This window comes from Notechis scutatus, chromosome 3 (genome assembly GCF_049901735.1).
Source record: "Notechis scutatus isolate UNSWTSFEM ecotype Mainland chromosome 3, rNotScu1.2, whole genome shotgun sequence".
Classification (NCBI taxonomy): domain Eukaryota; kingdom Metazoa; phylum Chordata; class Lepidosauria; order Squamata; family Elapidae; genus Notechis; species Notechis scutatus.
The window spans coordinates 48,696,855-48,722,640 of record NC_142011.1 but is presented as its reverse complement, the minus strand read 5'-3'; the positions used below and the strand labels follow the sequence as shown (position 1 = coordinate 48,722,640).

Below are 25,786 nucleotides of genomic sequence, written 5' to 3'. Positions count from 1 at the left end.
TTGACGCCGCGGCCCGGTACCGGCATCAGCTGGGCGCCGCGGCCCGGTACCGGCATCAGCTGGGCGCCGCCATCTTTTTTTGATGAAAACGTGCTTCCGGTGAGCTTTCTACCTGGAAAAGCTCACCGGAAGCACTTTTTCATGAAAAAAAGATGGCGGCGCCCAGCAAGCCGCGGCCCGGTAGAAGTTGTTCCGTGGACCGGTACCGGTCCACGGACCGGTGGTTGGGGACCCCTGCTTTAGAACATTCTTTAAGAGCTGAGTATATCCACCTATTATTTCCTTTTTATTATGATAATTTCTGTTTTTTCATGGTCCTTTTCTTAATTTGTCCTATCCATGTGGCCCTACTTTTTCTTACTTGCCTGATTCCTTAAAAAATACACACAATTAGCTATCCAAAGTACCTATCCAGCTTCTGAGATTTTGAATTTTCTTTCATTTTTGGAGAACTTGAACTATGCTTTTGCTTGTGCGTTGATTTCACACTATGTTCTTGCATGAGAGAGGTTTTTGGGTTACGGTCCCGTTTCTGAGAAGACTGTTTTTGACTGTAAGGAGATTTTGATGTATGCTTTTCTCTTTGAGGAGAGACTTCTTGTTTGAGGGAAGATCCTGAACTACGTTCTCGCCTACAGGATAATTTTGAACTTCTGTCCTGTCTTTCAGTGGACAGCTCTCGCTTGCCAAAAGATCTTGAGCTACATTCTTGCTTGACGTAGGATTTTGGACTTTGACAACGTAAGTCTCTTGAGGTCTGATTTGTACTAGAATGCTTGGAACTGATGCTGTGATGAATCCTTGGAGAACAAGACTTGGATTTTACCAGGCTTTCAATATTACGATTTCCATTAGAAGAAATAGAAGTAGACACCTGAAAAGAGAATGAAACCATCCAATAAAAAAATCAAGAGAAATCCATCTTTTTCCAATTGAAAATTCAGAACCACTCATAAAAATTCAAAATGTCATTAATACTAAACTCTAGGCTAAAATGTTAATCTCTCAGCGTCCTGGCCTCTGAATGCTACATTATCTAATTCCACTATATAATTGTGACATGTTATGTTTCCCCCCCTCACACACACACACCCATAGCTCAAGTTTAAGAATGTAAGAATTCTCTCTTTTTCTATTCTGAAACATACTGAGATCATCCTCTATTTTTTCTAAATAACAGACTATGTGAACTATAGGAATTATATTTATATCTATATCTATGGGGGACCAAGTTGGAGATGCTTTAAAGTGTCAAAGCAGGTTTTGTTTTTCTTGGAAACAACTTTTTCTCCTCCTCTCTATAACCCTCATTCACTCTTCACTCATATCCTAGTCCCGCCACCCCCCAACTAACAATTATTTTCATTATGACCAGAATCAACTTACGGAGTCTTTGTAACATTCAGAGACTTTGAGATACTGGTCAGCTTGGTTCACATTCCAGGGTGGCTCCTGATAATCTTCAGGTGCCCATGCTCTTTGGTTTTCAGCCTGTTTTTGTGGGGAAAATAGGAAGAAGTTGTGTTGGATATGTTCACTGCCTTGAGTTATTTGTATTTGACAGGGTATGAATGAATGATTGAACAAATGAATGAAAAGGAGAACTTTCCCAAGTAAACAAATAGAGATAAATGAAATAAAACACATGGATTAGGACAAAAAAACCTGAAGTGGAGGACACACAGAATAATCTTTTACAGCTTGCTGCCTTCCATATATGTTTAAACTTCAACTTTTCCCAGGGAATTAGTTTTCTTGGGGACTTTCTGACATAAAAGGAACTGAACAACCAATGTTTGTGTAGTCACAAATAAATTCAAAATTGGATCTGCCTATATTTTCAAGGAAAATATATGAAAATATTCCCATTCTTACCAATTCAATAACTTTTCTTCTCACTAGCACAGGTACACAGCGAATATCATTGAGGGTACTTGGAAGGCTGGAAGAATCAAGAGCTGGAGCAACAACATAAGCTTGAGAGTCGTCTGTATCATCCTGCTTGGCTGAAGTTTCAGTCTATGACAATTTAAAACAAAATGGAGATTAGAGCATTTTGGGAAGCAGATTTTCAGACATAAGAATAACCAAAATTCCTGTAGTCGGAAATAAATTCCAGATTCCAAATTGAACATACTTATATTTCCAAGGAAAATATATACAGAGGGCTTTCCCATTCTTACCAGTCCAGTATCTATTTCTCTCACTTGCACAGGCTCAAAGGGAATATCATTGAGGGTACTCGGAAGGCTGGAAGAATCAAGAGCTGGAGCAACAAAATAAGCTTGAGAATCGTCTGTATCATTCTGGTGCTTGGCTGAAATTTCAGTCTACATCAATTTAAAACAAAATGGAGATTAGAACATTTTGGGAAGCAGATTTTCAGACATAAGAGGAATCGAACAACCAAAATTCCTGTAGTCACAAATAAATTCCAGATTCCAAATGGAACATATTTATATTTCCTTTTTTGTTTTTGCAGTAATTTTTTTTATGTTTATATTTTTAAAAAAAATCTCTTTAGGTGAACAAGTTGATTCCAGGTTTTTACATTTCAATACAAATGTGACCACGATTACATATTCAGCTTTCATATCCAAATTCATATCATATTATTACTTGTTTCATTTTTTTAAATATTCTCATACATTATTTTACAATATTGTCAATATTCTTATTCAATTTCTATATATTCATTACTCTCATTTTATCCAGTTTCATTTCATATTATAGCTTATTTCATTTTTCTTTAAATATTCTCATGCCTTATTTTACAATATTATCTATATTCTTATTCAATTTCTATTAGTCACACACATTTTCTTATATCTGTCACATTTGCAAGTTTTATCAAATGCTATTATTCCATTCCTTGTTCGATAAAGTTTATGTTAATTCTTATTATCCAAAAGCTTTCCCCTTTTATTGTCAATTCAAGCTTGCCATCCCTTTACTTTATACATTTTAGCCATTTTACTCTCTTTGATCCATTATGAAAATTTATAATATAGACATTTTTAATTACTACATTCTACATTAATAATAGTCCCTTAACTACTATAAATCATATACATATGCATATATCAGATTCCACATGGTATTTCCTTTACTCTATTACATTCTGTAATATATTTATTCCAAAAACCTTTACATAATAAATTTACTTTAGCCATTTTAATCCATTCAATTATATTTAAAGGCTAATGGTAGTTTATCCATTTCAATTCTCATATTCTCTTTTTACTTTATTCATCACATTATTAAATATTAATATTCTCATAGTAAATTCTCATTTCCATATCTATTTCAAGTTAGATTTGTATCTAGTTTAACAATAATTCTTAATGTAATGTCAATTCCAATATTTTCCATTTTTATATCTATATTCTTAAATACCACAATACATTTCCATGCAGAATCTTCTTTCCTAATCGTCTATTACCCATCGTCTCTAATCCTCCCGACTATATAATTTCTCCTCATCTTAGCTTGCTTTCTATTTTCTATTGTTTTTTGGTCCTTTCCCTTAATTTCCCTTCTTTTCCCTATTATTTCCCTTAATTTCTTGCTCCAGCTATTTGTTTTGTCCCCCTCCCTCTTCTGATCTTTCCTCTGTAATTCTCTATTCTGCAATTCCCTCTTCAAGAGTTGTTTCCTCTTTCTTTGTTTAACCTTCCAAGCAATTCCCCCTTTGTTTATCACATCAAACCTTAAAATTTTAATTCTTTTTTAAATCTTGTCTTAATGTTTGTTGCTCCACTTGTTCTTAAAGGCTGATTTCTTCTTTGCTTAACTCCTCCCCCTCTAGCTCTCTTTTTCTTTTTTGATTTGCATCGCCATTTCCAGTTTTTCTAATATAGTACTCCATAGTTCTGAGCTTTCTTTCATCATTTCCTTCACGCTTTGCAATTTTGACCTTATTTATATATATATATATTTATTTATATATATATATATTATATATATATATATATATATATATATATATATATATATATATATATATATATATATATATATATTATATATATATTATATATATATTATTTATATATATATTTTGTGCACTTCTTCTTTTCCTTCTTTAATGGTTGTATCCAATCCAATTATCCAGTAGTTTATTTCAATCAGCATCTTTTATATTTAATTCGAACAGTCAATGTCTATAAGTCTTTATTTCTCAGTTCTATTCAATTTGCTTCTTTTCAAGCTCCTTTTCAAAGCCAACAATCAATTCCGGAGTAAAATCTTCATACATCCCTTTACAGTAATGTTTTAACGTTCCACTTTTCTGCATTTTTGTTACAATAAAATTCTTATTTCATTTCAAGCTCTAGTCTTAAATAGACCAAGCACTTTTCAAAAAGTCAATGAAATTTTTCCTTTTTCAGTTCCACTTTCCACCTTTTATTTTTCACTTTTTCCTTTTTTAAGCTTTTATTAATTTCACTAATTCCAATTATTAGCTATTATTTCTTTTTAATACAGTCAATTCCAGCATTTAAAATGCCTATTTAGTGCCAAAATCCAAATAGTTATCCAATTCAATTTCCAAGTCTGTTATAGTTACACGCTTTCCTGGTAAGTTTATTCCACATCCAATTGAATTCTTTTCAAGTCCAAAGTCCAATTTCTTGAATTTCCAATTTTCCTCTCTCTCTTCAGTCACCGCTTCTACAGTCTTTAATAATAACTCTTCCCTATAATTCCGGGGTTACCTTTTAATATCCAGATATTTGCCCTGGTCCACACACTGTTCACAGCTTCACCGCTCCAGCACAACCTTATTTCACAGACAGACTTCCGTCTTCAGGGTGGCCATTTTAGACCACTGCTACAGCCCATCTTTGGAGGGAGAGTTCCTAGCCAGGGAGGGGAGATGCAGCTCTTCCCTCGACCTGGCAGGCAGTCTCCCCCTTTTTAACCATCCCTACAAGGTGGCTCCGGCCCCGTTTGGGACACTCTAATGGGTAGAGCATGAATCGAAATGGGGCACAATTGCAGACTCTCATCCATCTTCAACGGAAGTGCTACCAGAAGTCAACCAATATTTCCAAGGAAAATATATGCAGAGAGCTTTCCCATTCTTACCAGTCCAGTATCTATTTCTCTCAGTAGCACAGGCTCACAGGGAATATCATTGAGGGTACTTGGAAGGCTGGAAAAACCAAGAGCTGGTGCAACAACATAAGCTTGAGAACCATCTGTATCATTCTGGTGCTTGGCTGAAGTTTCAGTCTGTCAATTTAAAACAAAATGGAGATTAGAACATTTTGGGAAGCAGATTTTCAAACATAAGAGGAATTGAACAATGAAAATTCCTGCAGTCACAAATACATTCCAGATTTCAAATTGAATTTACTTTTATTTCCAAGGAAAATATATACAAAGATTTTTGCCATTCTTACCAGTCCAGTATCTTTTTCTCTCACTAGCACAGGCTCACGGGGAATATCATTGAGGGTACTTGGAAGGCTGGAAAAACCAAGAGCTGGTGCAACAACATAAGCTTGAGAACCGTCTGTATCATTCTGCTTGGCTGAAATTTCAGTCTACGACAATTTAAAACAAAATGGAGATTAGAACATTTTGGGAAGCAGATTTTTAGACACAAAAGGAATTGAATAACCAAAATTCCTGTAGTCACAAATAAATTACAGATTCCAAACTGAACATACTTCTAATTCCAAGGAAAATATATACAGAGGGCTTTCCCATTCTTACCAGTCCAGTATCTTTTTCTCTCACTAGCACAGGCTCAAAGGGAATATCATTGAGGGTATTTGGAAGGCTGGAAGAATCAAGAGCTGGAGCAACAACATAAGCTTGAGAATCATCTGTATCATTCTGGTGCTTGGCTGAAATTTCAGTCTACGTCAATTTAAAACAGAATGGAGATTAGAACATTTTCGGAAGCAGATTTTTAGACATAAATGGAATCGAACAACCAAAATTCCTGTAGCCACAAATAAATTCCAGATTCCAAATGGAACGTACTTATATTTCCAAGGAAAATATATACAAAGATTTTTCCCATACTTACCAATTCATTATCTTTTTCTCTGACCAGCAGAGACTCATGGGGAATATCATTGAGGGTACTTGGAAGGCTGGAAGAATCAAGAGCTGGAGCAGCAACATAAGCTTGAGAGTCATCTGTATCATCCTGCTTGGCTGAAGTTTTAGTCTATGTCAATTTAAAACAAAATGGAGATTAGAACATTTTCGGAAGCAGAATGAATGGATCTGTTACTACACAGACCTGGATCATCAGTTTGCTCATTTTGAGGATCATTGTTCAATCCCTTTAAGAATTTACTTTTTTGTATGTTCTTTCAATTCCTGAATGCTTTCAACCTCAACTACTTATCTTTCTTCTTTAGAGCGAAGCATCAAGTTCAGGTGCATTCTGAAGAACGGTTGAAGGATTTACATTTAGCTAATCTACCGGTAGAAAAAAGAAGGACTGGGGGGGACACAATAGCGGTATTCCAGTATTTGAGAGGCTTCCACAAAGAAGAGGGGGTCAACCAAAGCATTCGAGGGAAGACAAGAAACAATGGGTGGAAACTAATGAAGGACAGAAGCAACCTGGAATTGAGGAGAAACTTTCTAACAATTAAGTGAGGACATTTACCAATGGAACAGCTTAGCTTGCCTTCAGACCTTGTGGGTGCTTCATCACTGGAGGTTTTTAAGAAGAGACTGGACAGACAATTGTCTGAAATGCTTTAGGATGTCCTGCTTGAGCAGGAGGCTGGACTAGAAGACCTCCAAGGTCCCTTCCAGCTTTATTCTGATTCAACAAATACAGTATTCATTGGCATAGTTCAAAGGAGATCTCTCACTTAGAAATCTAGGTACAAGTAATGCAGAAACACTACAGCTGTAGAATGTAATTTCTTATTCATTTTTAAAATTAATATTTATGCAGCAAGAAGAAAACAATAATTTAATACCAGCTCAATTTCTTCTCTTCTCTCACACTGATCATCATTAGCATTCTCTGACAGGAATGATATTTCTACAGCTGTGGTTGAAAAACCATGGCTGGAATCTTGTGCAAACTGGCTGGCTTGCAGCTGCAGGAAAAAGAAAGGTTGAAGTTTGAGAATTGGGAAAACATAGGCATTGACCAAATAGAATAGAATAAAACAGAATACTTTATTGGCCAAGTGTGTTTGGACACACAAGGAATTTGTCTTGGTGTAAATACTCTCAGTATACATAAAAGAAAAGATACATTCGTCAAGAGTCGAGAATCATAAGGTACGACACTTAATGATAGTCATAGAGTACAATAAGCAATCAAATCATACTAGGAAACAGTCAATATAAATAAATCATAAGGATACAAGCAACAAAGTTACAGTCATACAGTCGCAAGTGGGAGGGGATGGGTGATAAGGAGTGGTGAGAAGATTAACAGTAATAGTAGTGCAGACTTTGTAAATAGTTGGACAGTGTTGAGGGAATTATTTGTTTAGCAGAGTGGTGGCTTTCGGGGAAAAACTGTTGTTGTTCTGGTGTGCAGTGCTCTATAACGTTGTTTCGAGGGAAGGAGTTGAAACAGCTTATGTCTGGGATGTGAGGGGTCTGTAAATATTTTCACAGCCCTCTTTTTGACTCGTGCAGAATACAGGTTCTCGACTGAAGACAGGTGGGTGGTAATTTTTTTTTCTTCAGTCCTAATTATCCTCTGAAGTCTGTGTCTGTCCTGTTGGGTTGCAGAACCAAACCAGACAGTTATAGAGGTGCAGATGATAGACTCAATAATTCTTCTGTAGAACTGGATCAGCAGCTCCTTGGGCAGTATGATTGATTGATTGATAGATAGATAGATAGATAGATAGATAGATAGATAGATAGATAGATAGATAGATAGATAGATAGATAGATAGATAGATAGATAGATAGATAGATGACAGATAGACAGACAGACAGACAGACAGGAGAATTTTTTTCTATAGAATAAAAAAATAGAAAGATTAAAGGTTTATAGATGTTAGGCATTTTTAAAATGTATATTTAAATAATATAAGAGGATTATTTAAATTTGATAAATCTGATAAAGAATACTAATATTGTGGTAAATTGGATTAATATGAATTATACTGTTCACACATAATATGGATGCATACTTAAAAAAATAGATACCGTGTTTCTCCAACAACTTGCCCCCCCAATAGGAAGGCCCAGCATGTTTTATAGTCATGAGGTGAAATTAAGCCCCTCCCCCAAAATGTGGACCTATTTAAAACATGTAAATAGGGGGAAGGGCGGGGGGGAAACATGCCATTAGGAGTGGCCTGCAGGCAGCCACGCCTCGTCACCAGCCACTCCTAACGGCCAATCATGGCAGAGCACGGAGAGTTCCCTACCCCTGCCAAGCGCCTTTGCTTCAGACCCGGGTATGGTGCTGGCTCCAGGCTGGGTCATCGGGCGGGTGGCAGCGGTGTGGGTGTTGGCCTCAGTGGTGGCAGGGCACTTTACGTTGCAGGAACTTCGTTGCCTGCCGCTGCTGCTTTCCCTTCTGCCTTCGCCGCAATTTATGCCGCGTTCGGAGTGCTGCCAGTGGGCAAGACACAGAGCCCAGTGTCCCCGCTGGACATCGCACCACAGCCGGCAGCGTTTCAGCCACTTCTCGGGTGGGGGATGGTTGATGATTCCTCCCCCCCCTCCCAGTAGTTTTAAAGAGGGAACTATCTATCCATTTTGACCTTTGAGCAGAGGCAAAACTTCCAATCCAAACATAATGGAAAGAGAATCATCCTACAGACCCTTAGCACCCCCTTAAATGCATTCCCCACCCTCATCTCCTTGAAGGATAGAAATAGGATGGAAATCCACCTTCTGGATTTCTCCTGGCAAATCCCATGATGATTCCCTTTCTCTTATGTTTGGATTGGAAGGTTTGCCTCTGCTCGAAGGGCAAAATGGATAGATGGTTCCCTTTTTAAAACTACCGGGGGAGGGGGGAGGAAGCTGCCCGGCCAGTCTGTATTCTTAGGGAACTGACGGAGGGAATGAGAATAAAGAAAACTTAAAGAGGGGGGAAAGGTCCATGGGGTGGGGGTTTCAGTCAGCTGGAGCAAGAGGAGAGAGCCCGACCATACAGGTGACGAGACCGTGACCTGTATGTTGGATTTTTTAAATAATATTGTCTTTTTATCTTCTCCCAGTTCAAAAACAATGCCTCACGAATATGTCTTCTGAAGTACCCCTGTGTTTTAGTTTTAGTTATACCAGAGAAAGGCAAGCTATCCCAGCAGCAAGTCATGGCCTTCTAAAGTCAATAATCTACTGTTCCTTAGTGTTATCCATTCCTTTACCCACATCATACTTGTTGCCTGGTAATATAGCTCCCAATTGGGCAAACCCTCCTCTTATTCTTGCATCTTGTAACAGTTTTAATTTTATTCTTGCTTTTTTACCCTGCCAAATATATTTCAACACAATTCTATTTAAATCTTCAAAAAACTCTTTCCCTAATCGAATAGGAATTGTCTGGAATAAATATAAAACTCTAGGCAATATATTCATCTTAATTGTAGATATTCTCCCAATCAATGATAGTTGCAGTTTTTCCCATTTCATCAAATCTGTTGCAATCTGCTGTTTGAGTTTAACATAGTTATCCTCCTTCAGTGTACTACATCTTGGTGTAATATGAATCACTAAATTATTTATTCTTGACTAAAGAGTTACTTAAAAGAGGAGTAAACTAGAGATGGCTGATGCCAGAAGGTGTCTTGTTCACTTGGCAGGAACAAAGACATAGAATTGACACAGTTGGAAAAGCTGAGCTATTCTACTTAGAATACTTTAGAGAAAAGGAGGAAGAAGAAAGAAAGGAAGAGTCACTAATTGAGTTCCAAGAGGAGTGTATAGCAGTAATTGAAAAAGAAAAAGAAGAAGGTGCAGGAGGCGGTGAACCCAGAGAATAACGAGAATTGAGATCTACAAGAGCAATAAAACCCTCTTATAAGCGTAACATGGATGAAAGAAAATTGATTATGATTAACATAAATGGACTTAATTTGGCTACTAAAAGAAGGAAAGTATTTCATAACTTAGAAAAATTAAAATTAGATATAATCTGCTTACAAGAGGTACATATTAAAATACAACATGAATATATACTAAAACAAGGAAAACTAGGGAAATTACATCACTGGCACAATCTTAAAAAAGAAGTGTGGTATTATATATTAAAGAAACAATTTTGGCAGAACTAATTTACACAGATGATGATGGAAGGATTTTGATGGTGGAAATAATGGATAACAGCGTTAAAACACTTTTAATTGCAATTTATGCCCTGAATGATAAACAAGAAGAATTCTATAGAAAATTACATACAAAAATAATTGAATTGGACTATGTTAATATTTGTATGACGGGAGATTTTAATGGAATAACTATAAAACACGGTTGAACTATAAAACACAGAAAACAACAAAGAAAGTTAGAAAGATACTACCAAAATCCTTCCTTCGCATAACAGAAGAATTTAATTTAAAAGATGCATGGAGAGAGAGAAATGTGGAAAGTAAGCAATATACTTTTTATTCAAACAGGCACACATCCTGGTCTAGAATAGATATGATATGGATGTCAGCAGAATTATTGACTAATGTACGACAGATTGAAATAGAAACAAGCACTTGGGCAGATCATAATCCAGTGTCAGTTATTTGGAAAAGACACAAGAGGAGATCCAGATGGACTTTAAATAATATGATACTGAAAGAGAAAGACTTTAAACAGAAAATAGAGAAAGAACTTGTTTTCTTCTTCAAAGAAAATAGAAAAGAGGATACATCTTTACAGAATGTCTGGGACATGATGAAGGCCTACACAAGAGGTTTGGTAATAGATTATACTAGGAGAAGAAACATAAAACAGAAAAAGACATTTAAGACATTAGAGGATGACTATAAAAGACTGGAAAAAACTTTACAGATGTTCCCACAAAAAAGGACATTAAAAATAAAATGGATATAATTAAACATAAAATGGGATTAATGGAAAAAGAGGAATTAGCACAAAAATTAAAAAAGCTAAACAGAATTACTTTGAAGATGCAAATAAACCAGGCAGATGGCTAACTTATAAACTGAGAAAGGGAAGAGAAGCAAGAAGAATTAGTCAATTGATAAATAAAGGACAGGTTTACTATGGAAATGAGAAGAAGAAAAAAATTATACAAGACTACTATGGAAAACTGTACTTTCAAGAGAATATTCAAGAAGAAAAAGTTAAACAAATCTTCAGAAAGCGAACCTACCTCAGATACTCAAAAACATTGAAACAATGTTAGAAGGAAGTATAACAATGATGGAATCAACAGAAGCCTTAAAAAAACAGAATGCTGGGAAAGCACCAGGTCCAGATGGTTTGCCAGCGGAATTTTACAAGACTTTTCAGGAAATATTTAATTTCCATCTTTTAGAAGTTATGAATGAAGTTATGTTAAAGAAAAGAATACCAAAAACATGATCAGAAGCATACATTACACTTATACCGAAGGAAGGTGCAGACCTACAGCAAGTTAAAAATTATAGACCTATATCTTTATTGAACTCAGACTATAAAATCTTTGCTTCAATTTATAGACCTATATCTTTATTGAACTCAGACTATAAAATCTTTGCTTCAATTTTGGCAGAAAGACTAAAAAGATACTTAAATAATTTTATTCATACTGATCAAAGTGGATTTCTGCCAAAGAGACAAATCAAAGACAATGTGAGAATCATTTTGGATACTCTGGAATATTATGAAGCTCACCCTGAGAAGCAAATGGCCTTGATGTTTCTAGATGCTCAAAAAGCCTTTGACAATGTGAGTTGGTGATTTATTTTACCGCAATTGATACAAATGGGCTTTGGTAAGAAATTTATCCAAGCCATTGAAACAATATACCATGAACCAACTGCAAAGGTGATGATGAATGGAGAATTAACAGAATCCACAGATATAAGAAAAGGGACAAGGCAAGGCTGTCCATTGTCGCCTCTGCTGTTTGTGTTAACATTGGAAGTCTTGAATCGGAATATCAGAGAAGAAAAAGAAATAAAAGGAATGAAAATTAAAAAGGAGGAGTATAAATTGCAAGCTTTTGCAGATGACCTGGTATTTATATTAGAAGACCCATTAGAAACAGCACCCAAATTAATAGAAAAAATAGAAGAATATGGAAAAGTAGCATGTTTGAGAATAAACAAAGACAAAACAAATATATTAACAAAGAATATGTTAGCAAGATGAAAGAAAGAGTTCGAAGAAATTTTAAATTTCTCTTCTCATCTCTCTTACTCTTCTTGGTATCTGTTTCAGCACCACAATTTCTTTATCTTTATATTTTAGTGTTTTCTCTCTCGCCACCTGGAGTATCTGTGTCTTAATAATCTTCTTAGTAAATCTAATGTGAACTTCTCTTGGTAATCTATTCCTCATTGCATATCTTGTGTAGACACGAAACACTTCGTCCATCCCATCCATCATCTTTTCTTTGGTTATTTCCAGTGCTTCTGCCAATATTTCTGCCATTATTTCAGCAAGATTTTCACCTTTTCCTTCTTCTATATTTTGAAAATTTAGATAAAATTCTGATTTGTCTATTTCCCATCCTAGTGGTTCAAATCTGCCCTTCTCGACATCGCTCAAACAAATATCACTATCTCCAATTTTCTTATCTCTTTGAATATCTTCTTCAATTTTTTTGAATCTGTCTTCATATTTCATCATCATCTGTTGAATATTTTCCACTTTTTCATCTGTCTTTTCCATTTTTTGCTCAATTTTCTGAATTCCTTGCATAATCATCTGTAATGTCACTTCCTTCTCTTTCTCTTTTTCCTGTTGTAATATTGTCTGTATAGATCGTTGTCCTCCAGATGGTGAGGGAGTTGGTATCAAAGAAGCTGGGGCTGTTGTCTTTCTACTCATCTTGTAATGCTTATCTGTAAAGAAAGAGAGAGAAAAAAGAGGAAAAAAAGAGGAAAAAAGAAAAAAAGAAAAAAAAACGAAGGCAAGCAATTGCCACTCTAAAGGAAAAAAGGAAAAAGTAAATCTTCAGGCACTTGTATACCTTAATACAATTAGCTGCAATGGTAGATGTAAAAAGTAAAAAAGGAAAAAGGAAAAAAGAAAGAAGAAAAATATTCTATATCTTCCTCTTAATAAACAAAAAGAAAACCAAAATAAAAGGTTTACATTCTAGTTCCTGGTTTAAAAAGCTAAAATCCAATTAAAGAGAAAAAAAAGAGCCCTACTAGTGGTGGGGGGGTAGAAAGGGAGGCAAAAGGTAAAAAGCAATTCTAATATAAAACAAGCCTCTGCCACCAAATATCCAAGGCTCTTTGATAAATCAGCTCAGAATTTTTCAAGGTCACTTCAATCTTCTTTCTTTCAACTTCAACTCCGGCTATCTGTTCAGAAATGAGCACCTGAATAAACAAACTGCCATGCTCATCTCTATCTTTTCCAATACACAGCTCAGAGTCCTTGATTGTAACACAAACTAGTGAAAGAAAAAAGAAACAATGTATCCAAGCCTCTGGGTGGCAATGCTACTTACTTTCCTTCACTTTCACTTCCCCCTCCTCAATCTACAACCAGGAACTTAAAAAAAAAGTGAAGTCTTTCCCCCTTTTTTTTGAAGGAGAAAAATAAATCGAGTCAAGCAGACGAATCTTAGTCAAAAAGGGATTTTCAAAAGGGTTGTTTAAAAAAGGGACGAAGAAATACAAGCAAAGATTAAACGATTAAAAAGTACCAGTCCAGCTTAAAGTTAAACAGCTTTGCCAGATTCAAAGTTGCAATAAAAAGGGAAAAAAGAAAAAAAACTTTCACTTTGTCAATTAATCACGCCGCTTAAATTCTTTTCTCTTCACTTTTAGTCCATTTTAATTTTTTTCAGGGTGTTCTCTCCAAGAAATAATAAGTAAAAGTTGATCTCACCAAACTGACACACTTTCTTTCCAATCTCTTCCATTCCGGAGCTGTCCCAGCTTCAGCAGCTTGGAAGGCTGCACCTCTGCCACCGGCAAAAAGGGCTTTTCCTGGATCAACCAGGGACTTTGCGATGTCCCTGGGATCGACAGGATGTGCCCTCTTCAATCACCGTCTCTACGGGATGGTTTAGGTCCGGTGGGACCGTCCTGCAACGGAGATATCAGTGGCGATCTTGGAGCTTCAAGATCGCATGCTGTACCACTGAGACTCCAGCTCCACCCCCATCGAAATGGAGCTCAGGAGTATGGTTTATCTTTCAATTGTCAGCAGATAGCGCTCCTGTCTCAAATTTTAATGCTGCCTTTTTTTCCAGCAGATTTTAATTACTGTTAGAATCCATTTATTTCAAAACACAGTCAATTATTTAGATGAGCCAGGTCCAGCATTTAAATTAACCAGTAACTAGTTCTAGCGTTTAGAATGCCTTTTCAGAATAACCCCAAGCCAGTTCAAAATCCAATATTCAATGCTTTCAAATAAAAACTCTTATTTCTTTCCTATTCCAGTTTTTTCCAGGGCTGAATCAATAGTTCAAAGTGCCCATTAGCCGCTAAAATTAATCTTTTGAAAGTCTTTTTGTTCCAAGATCATTTCTTTGGGGATAATTTTTAGGCAGAAATCAGGCTTAATCTCACCCAGTCACACACTGTTCCTCTACTCGCTCCTGCACTGCCTTTGTTGCTTTGGCTGTTCCAGCTTTGTGGCAGGCATGGTGGCCACTGCTGCTCTTCGCCTTTGGGATTGAGGGCTTTCCCCGGGTCAAGCAGGAGAGTTGTGTCCTTCGCCTCCCCTACAGGGTGGTTTTGGCTCCTTACAAAACCCTTCGATGGGGAGAGTTCAGCGCAGGATCGCAGATCTGCGATTCCTGCCACTGATGTTGCTGCAACGTCAACTGGAAGTCTGAATGAAAACGATCTCTGACAACAAAGAAAAGTTATGTTACTTATTTAGACTAATATGTCATGAAAAAACAATTCCTTAGCAAAATAAAGGAAGCATCCATACCAATATAGAATCTTTCTCCTCAATGTTTTGAAAGACTTCTGTGCTACAAGATGATGTTTTATCTTCTGTGGATACTCCAGGAGACAAAATAGAGACAGTCTGACTGAGAAGATCTTCAGTGACCTCACAATCTTTCAGTTTATCCTGAAGTTGCTGTTGTTGTTGTTTTTTTTAAAGGAAAAAAATAAGAACCAGTTTAATGCTAACCAAGTTTAACATAGAAGACTTGAAGAAAAACTATTTCTATACCACAGGGTACATTTACTATCCAGAAACAGAGAGGAGCTAATTTAACTTTTATTAGGGTTTCCCGATGTTATAACTCCATCACTAGCCATACTGCAGTTTTTCTAACTCTTTAAAACAATCATCTAAACCCCTAAGTGAAGATGCCAAAAACGTTTTGAATGGGATAAAATGGTTAAGTAATTCTTCAAGAAATGTTACTGAGAAAAATATAATTCAAGCCAGCTGTAGCAAAGAAGAGGATACACCACACCTTACCCAATCAGCATTTAATATGCTGGTAAATGCACCTGCTCTCATTACTTGATAGATTAGGATTGCAAACCCCCATACCCAGAGCTGTTAGTATGTGCTTGGAGGTTTCTAAACAGAAAGCTATATGTATTACTGAAAGATTTCAGTTCTTCACATTCTCAATCTCCATGGCTTTAAATGGGCATATCCTGTAAACTAAGCTTATAGAGCTAGGTTTCTGTTACAAATATACAAACAGAATGGAAAAGCAAAACACTTTTGTCTCACCATTACCACCATTACTTTTTTCACTTCTTTGGTAAATCAACTTTACTTTCAAATTAAAATGTATCTGAATGGAATGTTCATTCTCAAAAAGGATTTGATTTGAAGAGAGAAAGAAGATAGAGCAGGCAACAAAAACTGAGAAGAGAGAAATCCTGTAGAGATTTAAGAAGAGATGTCAAAACAAAAACAGAAGAAATAAACTCAGGAGTATTGCCTCAGCTTATATCTTAAGAAGGAGGGAAAAACTGTTTAATTGGGGTGCCTATGGGCTTTAGAAACAATGAAATAAGAGCATCTGGTGATGGAAGAGCTCAACAGGGCTCACGTAACAGCAGCAGCCGTGGGGGGAGGGAGCTATTGCTTGGAGCAGGGGTCCCCAACCACCGGTCCCTGGACCGGTACCGGTCCGTGGATCATTTTTTACCGGGCCGCAAAGCTTGGGCATCGCCATCTTGTTTCGACGGCGCTTCCGGGTTTTCGGTTGCTTCTGGGTTTTTGGTTGGAAAGTGCTTCCGGGTTTTCAGTTGGAAAACGGCGTTTGGGTGCTCGCGCCTTAGTTTCGTCGAAGGGGGGGCGGCTTCGAACGAAGAGCCGTCCCGATGGTGGAGTCTCGCGTTACTCAGGTACCGGTCCGTGGAAGAATAAATGATCGTGAAACCGGTCCCTGGTTCAAAAAAGGTTGGGGGCTACTGGCTTGGAGGATGGCATAAAATGGGCAGCAAGGAACAACAGAGGCAAGCTGTGTTTGAGATTTCCATATGAAGTAATGGATTATTTTGCTTGTCAACTAAGCACAGTTGGAGTTTGAGATCAGTTTTAAGTTCAATACATTATTTCTTTGGTTTTTGCATTTCTAAAATGCCCAAAGGGACTTTGGACAACATACGATAAAAATACAAAACACAGTATGTAAAAGTTAAAAATTTAGAAGGAGGAAAGAGTGATTAAAAACTATTAAAATCAATGGCAAAGGAAGGTCTAATTTCATGGCTGTGTATTCCTCTGGACTTCTCACATGTTTGAACTCCTTTTCAGAAGGCCAGGAGAGTGGAGGCCTGCTTCATCTCTGGGGAAAGAATATTCCACAGGGGGCAATGGTAGAGAAAGTCTCTTCCTACATCCAGCCACTCAGAGTTCTTTAACTGATGGGGTCTGCAACATACTATTCTTGCCTGATCAGGTGGGATAGGAAGGTGTAATGGGAGTGGGATCTTTTTTAGGTAGCCTAACCCTATGCCACGCAGTCACAACCAACACTTTGAATTGGACTCGGAAGCAGACTGGCACTCAATGCAGAGCACAAGTGTTACAATATCCTTCCTTGGGCTTATGGCTACTTTTCAAGGGTAGCCGCATGTACAGTATGTTGTAATAATCCAAACGAGATGACCACGGCATGAATGACTGAGTGGAGTGTCTCCCTATCCAAGCATTATGCATGTATAAATCATACAGGAAAATACTTTTCTCAAAGAAACTAAGACTGTTGAACATAGGAGGAGAGGAACTTTACTTTGCTATTAGGAAGAACCTCATTCCCATGACATGCTCCAAAATACTTCAATAAGCAACTCTATTTGTACAGCAGCTGTTTGCCTGAAGTCTCCAGAATAGTCTATGTAGAAGACACTGTACATCCAGCGCTGTCTAAACAATGAGAGTTTTTAAATGGCAATGAAAACCAGAGATTTGTGATGGGACCAAGGCTATGATGACCGCAGAAATTGTTAAGTCCAGAACTTGGAGAATTTGGAAGTTCATCGGGAGAAGGTTGTGTCTTAGCCTCAGAGTTGACACTCAGTTTATATAGTCTGTCTCATTATTAAACACAGATAATACAAATGATTTGAAATTATTAGCCAAATGTCTATGATTAATTATAGACAGAATTATACATCCGTATCAATCAGCATTTATAGGTAGTCCTCAACTTATGATTGTAATGGAGCCCAGAATGTCCATCATAAATAGTGGTCACTTGGTTGCAGGATGCTACAAACATGGGGCTAGCCTGACCCACTCATTCACTCTCAGGCCACTTAAAAAAGGTAACCACTCTTTAAACATGATAAAATAGGCTTCTGGGTCTTCTTCCTCTGACAACTTGGGAGTTTTTATGTCTTTAGGACCACCTCCACGCTCCACATGGTCTGAAAACTTTAGAATTGAATGAACACCTTCTGGAGACTGTATTTCTTTAAGTAAATCTATCAGCCACTTAAACTCTTCTCTTCTTGCCTCTCTTTCATTCATTTCCCGTGTCAGCCTATTTTTCCTTCTTTCTCTCTCCAAAGCAGCCCCCTTTCCTCTTCCTCTTTTTTTTTTGTCGTTGTTCGTGAAACTCAGCTTTTCTTTTTGCTGCTGCCTTAAGAGGCTATTTTAATCTGAAAAATTTTCACAAAGAGGCTGGCTATTCAGTGGTGGAATAGAAGACCTTGACTGGGAAATACTAAAGTGTTTAATACTAAAGAATTATATGATTACTGAATGTATACATTGAAATGACAATATTTTAGTAGTACCTAAAATTCTTGTAGCTCATTATTTTCAGTATACTATATCTGTTATGACCTTTTTTTAAAAAAAAACCAGGCCAATTACTTTCTTAAACCCTACTGATTCATCATCATCATTTAGTAGACTATTCTGAACTCAAATAAAACAATTGCCACATTTATATTTTATAGTTATTCTAAATAAGGATATCATTACCCTGACCCATAATATCCAACATAAACTTGACATGTTTTAAAATTTAGGGAGCCTCATGAATTGAGGAAATTGATTATGTATTCCTTTTCTTCACTTAATTATAAAACTTATTATCTGTCTTCATATAAGATTCTTGAAGTTGCTACACAATTACACACAATATTGTTTGAGGTAATCATGGAAGAAAATAAATACCATGAATCTTAAGTATCACTAGATAATAGTAACATGATTTACATTTTGTATTATTTAAATTCTATATTTCAGACATTTTTATACCTTTGGAAAATGAAAGTATTGTGCTTAATACAAATTAAACAATGACTAATCCAATATTAATGACTATTGTTGTTTAAATTTTAGACAGTTTATGCTTAATTAAACTACACCTGCAGATCAGAAATCTTCTTCTAAAGAAAATGAAGATGTATGCCACAATAGTAACTGCTAAAAATCAAACAAGTTTTTGAGAATCAGAAAGTTCTAATGTTTATTCTAGTCTATATCTGCAAGAAGTTAAATAACTCTGTCAGAAACACTGAGGAAATAAAGCAAAATACAAATACTCAGCACAAAATTTTAAAAAAGCATGCAACCAGAGTTAGTGACACACAATGACAGTGTTATCACAGGGAATCTCATCAAAAGAACATATAAAATGAAGAAATGGTTCATACCAATACAATATCTTCATTCTGGGTGTGAAGAGGGATTTTTGTAATTCCAGGTGGCGATTCTTCTTCTGCAACAGTTTCAGCAGAAACAACAGAGTCAGTCTGGCTAGGAGATTCTTCGTCAGGCTGACTATCTTTTGGTTTGACCTGCAACATTTATTTAGAACATAGAAAGATTTTAAAAGCAAACCATTCCCCCACCCCAAGAACAAAATGCTATCTTTTTACTAGGAAAAGAGAGTGGATCAAAACAAATCAAACAAATTAAAACTGAAATCACCAGTGCAGAAAACTTCAAGATGTATGACCAATTTTTGAGAAATCTTCTATGGAAATTATATCATCAACCTGTCACTAATATGCTAAAAGTGTTCAAAAAATGGAAGCTGATCAACTTTACATATAGTTAAATATGAACTATGGTTTAAACTGAATCCTTTCCCCTTCCTCTTTCCCCCCTCCTCTTTCTTCATCATGTTATTCCTATGCTATGACTGTTCCTGGAAATCCAAGAAGCTTATAATATGCACAGAAGTCTACTTTGCCCGGGCATTTAAAATGTGAAATCCACACATCTTAAATTGCCAAGGTTGAGAAACATTGTTTTAGAACAAGGCATTTAAGGTAGCATTGCCAACGCCCTTTTATGGTTTGGAAGCTCATCATCTTATTATACAAATATTCTAAATCCTTTCCTATTATTCAGTGAAGTTGCAGTATTTACCTTGTCCTGTTTAAATTCCTTGGAATCTTCTGGCTGTTCTTTCACCTTCTCAAATGTTTTCTTTGGCTGCAACAGAAGAGTCTCACATGATGGACATTTATTATATATAGGCATTCTGCCTTGGCACCTAATGACCAGACAGGTTATTTAGGATTCAAGACAATAAACACAGTCATAGAACAAAGTGCTTAAAAGTTGATTAAAGATAATGTATACCCATATGTCCTTTCTGCTAACAGGAACTGTAGAAAAGATTGCAGAAAGGCCCCTTTCTCACACCAGCTGGAACACTGCACTTCCCAGGTAGTTCTACAATGGAGTTCCCATCCCATCTTAGCTTCTCTTGGCTTATATATGTTTTTGTAAGTGAGGGAGATTAATCTGATTTACATCTGGAAATGTCTGCCAAGAACATTCCTTTTTTTTTCTTCGCATCTATCAACTCATCCTTCCTTTTGGAGTCACACATTTGTTCATAACAATAAGGACAAGATAAGCAACATAAGTCTAGGACATAAGGTACATATGTATCAAGGTCAGTACAAGGTAAGGCTACTAAAAGGTAGGCAAAGGAAATACAGAGTGCAAAGGCAAACAATAATGGGTGATATAGGATAATACAGAGCTTATATAAGGTATCAGAGAAAAAGTAGGTTGCACCACTATGCCTCCACACTATTACTTTCTCGTAAACACTACAACTATAGAGGTAGTCTTTGACTTATGACGATTGGGACTAAAATTTCCATTACTAAACCAGGAGGTTAAGTGAAGCCCATCTGATTTTATGACCTTTTTTGCCACGGTTGTTAAATGAATCACTACAATTAAGTGAATTGCATGATCATTAAACAAAATCTGGTTTTCCCCCATTGACTTTGCTTGTTGCAAACCAGCTGGGGGAAGGTTGCAGGTGGCACAACCCCTTAAGCATACAACTGTCAATGAATCCTTGCCAGTTGCCAAGTCCTCAAATTTTCATCACATGCCCATGGGGATGCTGTCACGTCATAAGTACAAGGACCGATCACAGGTCACATTTTTTCAGGATCACTGTAACTTCCAACAGTCACTAAATGAATGGTTGTATGTCTTATGACCACAACTGAGCCCAAAATGTCCATCATTAAAACAGTTGTTAAAAGAATTTTGTCCCACTTTACGACCTTTCTTGCCACAGTTGTTAAGTGAATCACTGCGGTTGTTAAGTTAGTAAGATGATCGTTAAGTGAATCTAGCTTCCCCATTGACTTTGCTTGTCAGAAGGTTGCAAAAGAAGGCTTTTTGCGATCAGCATAATCCTGGGACACCACAACCATCCTAAATACATGCTAGTTGCCAAGTGAATGAATTCTGATCATGTGACTCCAGGGATACTGCAACAATGATAACAGTGCAAAACAGGTGAGAAAAGATAATAAGTACAAAGACTAATCCGAGTCATTTTTTTTCAGTGCTATTGTAACTTTGCACAGTCACTAAAATGAATTGTTGTAAGTCAAGGACTACCTGTACTCTATTTTGCTTAGGCCTTTATGTCTAGCTTCATTAAGTGAAATAGCTATTTGGCTTTGCTTGTAATTTCCAAACATTTAAGATACATAATTATTTGGAGCACAGAAACAGAGAAGTAGTTAAGAAAGCAATAGTAACTGCTCTAAACAATTATTTAATGGTCACAAGCTGCCATTATAATACTGTATGTATCTTTAAGCTGCATTTTTCTTCATTTGTAGCTTTTTGAGTATTTCCCACTGAGACATCAGCATTGTATTTTCTTTCATGAAAGAGCAAAAAGTTGTGTTTGTTTTCCAACTGGCATACAACGATGTCCACAACAAACTGCACTATATCAAAATGAGGTACAAATACTGCAATTATATAATTGCTTAATGAGACTTGAGATATGTATATAAATCATGCCAAAAGTGTGGTATTATCATGCATATCTCAGTATTTCCTCCCCATACCTCCCCGTGTTGCAGCTTCCAATCTTGCTTCCAAATCAGGACACAAGACCACGAAAGGTTGGAGAATACAGGTTTTATTTGCGCAAAGCGTTCAGAGCATTAACATGGCAAATTCTGAACCCCCAGTTCTTCCTGAGACAATCGTTTTATACTCTTTATGACCTCAGTTCCGACCTGGGCGTTCCTTTCACTACATTTTACCAAATAAGGATAATACTGTATACATGTCTATTAAGGAAGATAATACTGTATACATGTCTATTAAGGAAGAGATAACAAGTATATTTTTGATTACTCAGTTATCTTACACCATCACTTATTTTCTATGTTCACCCTTGTTTACAGTAACGTGGTTAGTTCAAGTTCCTGAATTCAGCAGTTTTGTGGGTTTACACAATGTTACGTTAAGCAAAGTAACGGGAAGGGACCTTTGCTAAATATGACTTGTTGACCTGTGCTAAATATAAAAAGTGCTTTATATGCTCTATATGAAAAGTGCTTTATATACTCTATATGAAAAGTGCTTTATATGCTCTTTTTCAACTGCTTCACCCGAATATCCACGAATGTACATATGAGAAATTGTCTGAATATATTTGTTGTAAAAATACACACTGTTCCTGAAGAATTTTTTTTTCTTACCGGCACATTGATTGAGAAGGAAGAACTTGATTGGTTTTGAAAATTACCTCTTCCTGCAGAAAGAGAAACAGTTAAATGAAAATAAGTTTCCAATGAATTCCATGAGATAGGAGACAAAAATTTGGAAAAGCTTTGTTTTGCGGTATTATTCTTTTCAGAGTACCTGAAAGAATATTGGGGATTCAATTATGCACGTGTATATTGTTGTGCTGAAAGTTAAATATAGTAGAGGAGAGGAACCATCCAAAAAGTTAAAAGAAACAGATTTAAATTTTGCTGTTGGTTTTGGCTACTATACTGGAACCAGGAAAAGGAAAGTTCCTCCTTTAAAATGTAAATGCTGCTTTCCTGAACAGGAGATTGATGGCACTTTTTAAAAATTCAGTGCTGGATTGAGAAATCATGGAAGTAATAGTAATAATGGACTGTCCATTAGAGCATGTGCTGTAACACTTGCCAGTTTTAAGGCGCGAGATATAGATAGATAGATAGATAGATAGATAGATAGATAGATAGATAGATAGATAGATAGATAGATAGATAGATAGATAGGCAGGCAGGCAGGCAGGCAGGCTGGCAGGCAGGCAGGCACACAATATGCTAACTAAAATATGATTGCTTTATCTGGGGTTCAGTATCATAGTTTATATAATTTATATTTTGAAGTTTCAGACAGGCAAATGAATCTTTCTAGCTAAGTTGGTTTGGAATCAGTTCAAGAGAAAATTACATTCTTTACAATGGGTTACCAACCTTTTAAACCAAGGGTTCTTACCAAAATCCAAAAATCCAAATAAAACTATATGTTTTGTTACATGATTACACTTATTCATCAGCTACTTTTCTTCTGTACCATTTGGAGGCTTCCTGCTCTTTCATTCTCTTTTGCTTGGAGTACATACCAGTCTTTTACTCTCACAAACCTTTCAAGGTCTTTTTAGATCTTGTACAAAAACGACCACGGTAAGGACGCCTATGGTAGGAACCCCGGGTGTAATTATCAAAGCCGACGTTGTAGGGCCTGCAGAAGTACAAACAAACATAGGCTTCATTTCTGTTGAAAATACTGGTAGTCCTTGACTTATAACCAGTCGCTTAGCAACCGTTTGAAGTTATGACAGATCCACTAAAAGTGACTTATAAACCAGTTTCAAAGTTATGACCACTGCAGTTCTTCCGCAGTTGTTCACTCATATGACTGACCTCAGGGACACTGCAGCGTCCCCCCCCCATCTATCTCACCCACCCATCCCACCGGATTCCTCCAGGCCTTGGTCTGTTGCCAACAAATCACCCAAGGAAAACCAAAGCTGGGCAGCAGGTGCTACCAGCACACAATGCTACCAGCCCACAGTTGTAGCTCAAAGGCCTCAGCATACTTCTGATCCAGCCATCCAAGGGTCTCCCTTCTGTCCCTCAGATTCCCCACAGACTTCAGGCTTCTCCCAACCTGGACACTTAGCTTCCAAGGGAGCCTAAAGCCAGGCAGCAGACTCTAATGAAACAAAGGGCAGTTGCAGCTCATAAACTTCAGTCTACTTTCCAGCCAGCCAGCCAGCCAGCCAAATATTTGCAGGATTCGGCCTGCTGTTCAGCTAGCTCCAGGGCCCAGAAGCAACTTTTCTTTCTGTTTTTTTACCAAAGCGCCCAGCTGATGTGATGCAAGGCTCAGCTTTATCACAGATGCCACCTTCCTCATGGTAACTTTGTGCTATTCTACAAGCAGGTACTTTGGTTGTGAGCCTATAGGGGATTCCTTTTTTAGGGAGTCTCCTGTTTGTAGAGTTTGTGAAGCCTTTGAACTACAGGATCTTCTCCGTGTAGATGAGTTGGTTCACAGTTCCTCTCATATTAATTATTAAAATTCCTTACAATTTCTCTTTTACCATTTTTGTACTTTGTGCCCAAACTTTTACTGCTATTCTCAAGTTTGTATGCTACTAAGTAAAAACTAGAAGTTCAGAAATGTTGACTAAACGTCTTTTCCTGGGAGACTCACTAAATAATGCCTTTCCGCTGGACACATAATGATACTTATACCAGATTGATGGTATTCTCTCTATATGGTAGAGATGATGTTTCTTGAACTTAGTTTCTACACTGCTCAGTTTCTGTCTGGGTGTTTGAGCAACGTGGTATATGTGGTAAAACTGAGCAATGTGGTATATGCAGTACAATGCAGTGAGCCATGTGCAGATCTGTACATTGGGGAAACGAAACAACCACTTTGTAAATGCGTGGCACAACTTAGGAGAACACACACATCAGGACTAGATTCAGCAGTCCATCTGCATTTAAAAGATACAGGCCCACTCTTTTGAAGACAACAAAGTCCATATTTTGGACAGAGAGGACTGCTGGTTTGAAAGAACGGTCAAAGAGGCCATCTATGTCAAAATTGAACAGTTCTCTCTCAACAGAGAGGGAGGGAGGGATACAACATCATCTATCTCCAATCTACAACATAGTCCTTTCAACAGTTCCAAGAAGGCTCCACACCCATTTGCACCACTCAGGTGACCCTGATGACACAGATAAACCTCCAGGTGACCTTAATTAACTGCTGAAAATGCAAATTGCCAGCTGTCTGCAAGAAGTATAAATCCTTCCATTCCCCACCATCCAGTCAGAGCTAAAGAAGTTTCTTGGATGAGAAGTGAAATGTCCCCAAAGAAATTCAGAAAGTCTAGTTGCCTCTTGAAAAAGCTCCTTTGGGACAACCATGACCTGGATGACTGAGAATCTCCATAGATACTCCCTAAATGAAAAATTATTTGCCCATGCTTGTTCAATAAATAGTGTTATATGGCTTTTATTTATTCATGCTTTATTTCTTTTTATTCTGCTATTTTAAGAAATTGAAAGTAGCTTCCTGCTTTTTTAAAAACAACAATAACCAAAACTACCTAGAAAATAAAAGATGTGACTAAGTAATGTAAGCTGAGGAAGTAACATACCTCTCTTGGTCTGGATAGTGGTGGTTCCGCCATGGAGGGGGTCTCTTTGGAAACTGATTTTGTGGCATGTCCCAAGAATCCATCCAAAAGTTTTCATTTGGTATATACTGGGTAATTAAAAAATAAGTATTATTCACAATTGTGACTAATCTAGAAATCCTTTAAACAGGTAACAAAAGTCATATTATTGAGAGAAAGGCGGATCATTATTTCTGGTTGTCCAACAAAGTAGCAGTTTCTTATTTGCTTGACAGTGTTGTGGCACAATGCAAATATTCAATAAGCAATGCTTATGGCTCAGGATTAATCTAT

The 25,786-nt window shown here is 36.9% G+C and overlaps 1 protein-coding gene across 14 annotated transcripts in view; it reads right to left on the bottom strand.

Moving 5' to 3' along the window:
- Positions 1–25,786, bottom strand: part of LOC113418149 (uncharacterized) — a 56,507-nt gene that overhangs the window by 8,807 nt on the left and 21,914 nt on the right. For 3 of the 14 annotated variants that reach the window (XM_087959768.1, XM_087959769.1, XM_087959770.1), the window contains 16 exons: positions 25,475–25,581; positions 23,441–23,538; positions 22,518–22,570; positions 19,906–19,971; positions 19,185–19,328; positions 15,028–15,180; positions 14,658–14,939; positions 6,960–7,082; positions 6,044–6,187; positions 5,725–5,871; positions 5,409–5,552; positions 5,092–5,238; positions 2,184–2,330; positions 1,876–2,019; positions 1,387–1,491; positions 408–874 (listed from right to left, as the gene is read on the bottom strand). In XM_087959768.1, coding sequence (XP_087815894.1) covers positions 408–874; positions 1,387–1,491; positions 1,876–2,019; positions 2,184–2,330; positions 5,092–5,238; positions 5,409–5,552; positions 5,725–5,871; positions 6,044–6,187; positions 6,960–7,082; positions 14,658–14,939; positions 15,028–15,180; positions 19,185–19,328; positions 19,906–19,971; positions 22,518–22,570; positions 23,441–23,538; positions 25,475–25,581 — 2,471 coding nt within the window. The remainder of the gene's footprint in view (positions 1–407; positions 875–1,386; positions 1,492–1,875; positions 2,020–2,183; positions 2,331–5,091; positions 5,239–5,408; positions 5,553–5,724; positions 5,872–6,043; positions 6,188–6,959; positions 7,083–14,657; positions 14,940–15,027; positions 15,181–19,184; positions 19,329–19,905; positions 19,972–22,517; positions 22,571–23,440; positions 23,539–25,474; positions 25,582–25,786) is intronic. The other 11 variants (XM_087959775.1, XM_087959776.1, XM_087959777.1 and 8 more) reach the window with 8 other exon arrangements.